Raw genomic sequence first — 3594 nt, 5'->3', positions numbered from 1 at the left:
GTACTTTTTGAAATTAGAGAAAATAGCACCCTATTTGGCTTTGTGGTGAACTACAATGTACACTGATTGTTAAAGTTAACCATAAATTGTGATGCAAATTTATTGTGAGGGTGAGGAGAGGAAAAGTCTGGGTGTTCACCTCTGCGGGAAGGATAAGGGCTCAACGGGCATGTGTGAAAGGCGACATTTAAGGTCTACAGTTCGTAAATCCAGAATTAGCAGTGTTCATCGGAAATAAGGGTGTAACCACTTGAAGGAACAGCTAACGCAGTTGAAAGTAGTGGCCTGTGAACGCTGGTGTAGGCTTGGTTGGACTGGGCTGGGGTGAAGAGATTCAGAGAACTGCTGATTTTCATTGGCTCATAAGGTGTGTGTGACATGTACGTGTTACTTTGATGTAAAACAGCAGAAAAGAAAGTACACATATGCACACGTGTACACACACATACACACACACAGACACGCACAACCTTTTGGGATCTTAAAAGTGGGACAGAAATGGGAGATTTAGAGTTTCCAAACCTACCGTCTCTTTAAAATATCTTACCTACACTTAAGGTTAAGACTTGATCACATCTACTTAATGGCCCTCCAGGAAGACCAGGCATCTCTTCCCTGTTTCTTTCCTCTCTCTTCCCCCAAAACAGAAGCTCCAGGAAGATCCAGAGCCCTGTTCTCTTTGCAGCTGTCCGGAGTTCACACCTTGCTTCACAGGTCAGCCGTTTCACACTTGCAGGGACTGAGCCTGGAGTGGCCACCGTCACCTGCTCAGCCTGGCCTGCTGCAGAATCCCAGAGGCACTTCTCCCTCTGAGGTGTCACGGTCGCCTAAAGCCATTCTGTCCTCTTGACCTTTCAGAGGAAAGAGGAAGAGGAGAGGAAGCGAGGCGAAGAGCAGATCCGCCTGCAGGAAGAGCAGCGGGCGAAGGAGCTGTACTGGACCCTGAAGCAGGCTCAGCTGCACTGCCAAGCCAGCGAGAAGGAGGAGCGGGAGTGGGAGGAGCAGTGTGAGTAGCCCCGCCCGCCCCTCCCTTGGGTTTGCCTGCTTAGCATTTCAGTTCGCTCACAGTTCTCTCACGCACCCCTCGACCCAGGTCAATCGCGTGCATGGCCCTGCTAAGGACCCGGAGAGTAAGGGCTCTGCCTTTTGGAGCTTGCATGCCCATTGAGGAGATTTCTTATGTTAAAAAAAAAAAAAAAATCCTGCATTTATTGAGTTGCCAGTAATTTCTTGGCTCTGCGCTAAGCCTTGGGGATCCAGAGTTGAGGGATCATGGCCCTTACCTTGGAAGCATTCACCTATGACGGCAGCAGATAGACACAGAGGCTAAGGGCAGCAAGGGAGGTTGCAGCCTACATGCTGTTGGAGCCCAAAGTGGCTGTCCCAGTGGGCTTCCAGAGGAGGTGTCCCAAAGGGAGTCTCAGTGGTGACACAAGAAATACGTCAGTCAGGCTGGGGAGAGCACTCCAGATGGATGCTCCTGCATGTGCAAAGGCCTGGTGACAGGAACGAGGTGTGCCTCGGATGTACGGGGCAGTGAGCACTTGAAGAGTGGCAGGGTGGTGAGACATTAGTGTGGGGAGGGGAAGGCGGAAGCAGGGGGTGGTTTTACTATGTACCTGGGATCTGTTTGTAGCAGGTGTGGTAAGACGTGCAAGCTCAGACGTGATCCTCATGAAGGGAGAAGCTTTTACTCATGATGCCTACAGATAAGAGGCATGGCACGCCACTCAGGGCCGTGTGTGGAAATAGCAGGCTCTATCAAGAGGCAGAGGGGTGGGAGGAAAACATGGGCAAGAACCTTTAGTGTGGTTTCCTCGGGAAGGGTAAGTTGAGGCAGGAGAGGCGGGCTTGTTATTGGCTGGCTTGGATAATTTTAGTGGGCTCTGGGGTATAGAGTTTTGTGGCATCTAGCCCTGGAGTGATTAGGACAGAGGGATCTTGGCCCGCAGTGTGAGACCAGGAGGTGGTTCGGGGATTTGAGCTGTGGATTGGATTGGATGGCCTGCATATGAAGGTGCACTTGCCGGTTAGACCACCACTGTCTCTTAGACCATCACTGTCTCTTAGAATTGGCTAGCCTGGAAGGGGCACTGTCTCTAGAATCAGCAAGGCCTCCATTGTCAAAAAACCAGAAACTACAGAAAATAGAAAGGTATGATGAAAACAGGTGGACAGTGGGGAACTTTTGAAGGTGAGTGACAAGATTCTGGCAGGCGTTGGGAGTGAGAGCCAGGAGGGGGCTGTTGGAGTAGTATACTTTGAAAGGGGTTGGAACTGGGGCCACACAAGGAGAGCAGGAATGAGAGATGTCTTCTGCTGGCCAGCCTGTTCACCCTCAGTATATCTTAACCTTATGTCAGATTCATTAAACAGACTTTTCAGACCAATTTTTAAAACAACAAATTGAGATGTAATTTGTATGCCACAAAAATTATCCTCTAAGATGTACAATTCAGCAGTTCTTATTATAGTACACTTGCAAAGTTGTGCAACCATCACCAATATCTAATTCCAGAAGATTTTTATCACTTTCAAAAAAACCTCCGGAACCAATCAATGGCAGTTAACTTCTCCCTCCACTATGAGCCTGAAGGCCACTAATCTAACTTCTGTCTCCATGGATTTGCTTATTATGGACATTTCATATAAATAGAATCATATTCTAATGTATGCATAGACCACGTTTTTGTTTATTCATCTATCAACTGGGGAACATTTGAGATGTTTTAATTTTTTTGGCCATTTGGAATAACATTACAACATTGCCCTGAACGCTTGTGTGAGTTCAGTTCTCTTTGGCGTATATGCCTAGGAGTGGAATTTCTAGGTCATATGGTGTTCATTTTTTGTTGCAATACCTGAATATTTGAGACTGGGTAATATATAAAAAAGGAAATTTATTTGCTAGTTCTGGAGCCTGGGAAATCCAAGGTCTAGGAGTCAGTCACATCTGTTGAGGGCTGTCTTGCTGGTGGGAGCTCTGCAGCGTCCTGAGGCAGAGAAGGACATCACATAGGGAGGGAGAGGTGCACTGAGCACTGACCTGGCTTTTGTAATAGACCTGTTCATTTAATAACTAACCCATTCCTGTGATAACCCATTAATTCATTAATTCACGAATCCATGAATGGATTAATCCAGAGCCCTCATGATCCAATCACCTCTTAAGGCCTTACCTCCCAATACTGTTACACTGGGGATTCTCAATCTAAGTTTTGGAGGGAACATACATTCAAACCACTGTATGTGGTAACAATGTTGAACATTCTGAGTAACTGCTACTCTGTTTTCCCGAAGTGACCCACTATTTTATAACCCTGCCAGCAATGTATGAGAGTTCTAATTTCTTTATATCCTCACCAACCCTTGTAATTGTTTGTGTTTTTTTATTTATAGCCATTCTAGTGGGTGTGAAGTGATTATCTCATTGTGGTTTTGATTTGCATGTCCCTAATGACTAATGATATTCTGCATCTTTTCATGTGCTTTATGGCCATTTGTATTCATTTTGGAGAAATGTCTCTTTGAGTGCTTTACTCAGATTTGAATTTTTTTTGTTGTGTTGGGTTGCAAGAGTTCTTCATATATTCC

The 3594-nt window shown here is 46.1% G+C and overlaps 1 protein-coding gene across 1 annotated transcript in view; it reads left to right on the top strand.

Annotated features, from left to right (window-relative positions):
• SH2D4B (SH2 domain containing 4B) overlaps positions 1–3594 on the top strand; it is a 52622-nt gene that overhangs the window by 13440 nt on the left and 35588 nt on the right. Inside the window, exon 3 of the mRNA XM_023509475.1 lies at positions 859–1006. Coding sequence (XP_023365243.1) covers positions 859–1006 — 148 coding nt within the window. The remainder of the gene's footprint in view (positions 1–858; positions 1007–3594) is intronic.

This window comes from Otolemur garnettii, unplaced genomic scaffold (genome assembly GCF_000181295.1).
Source record: "Otolemur garnettii isolate 467f Iridium unplaced genomic scaffold, OtoGar3 scaffold00008, whole genome shotgun sequence".
Taxonomy (NCBI): domain Eukaryota; kingdom Metazoa; phylum Chordata; class Mammalia; order Primates; family Galagidae; genus Otolemur; species Otolemur garnettii.
This window is presented reverse-complemented; position numbering and strand designations above follow the sequence as displayed.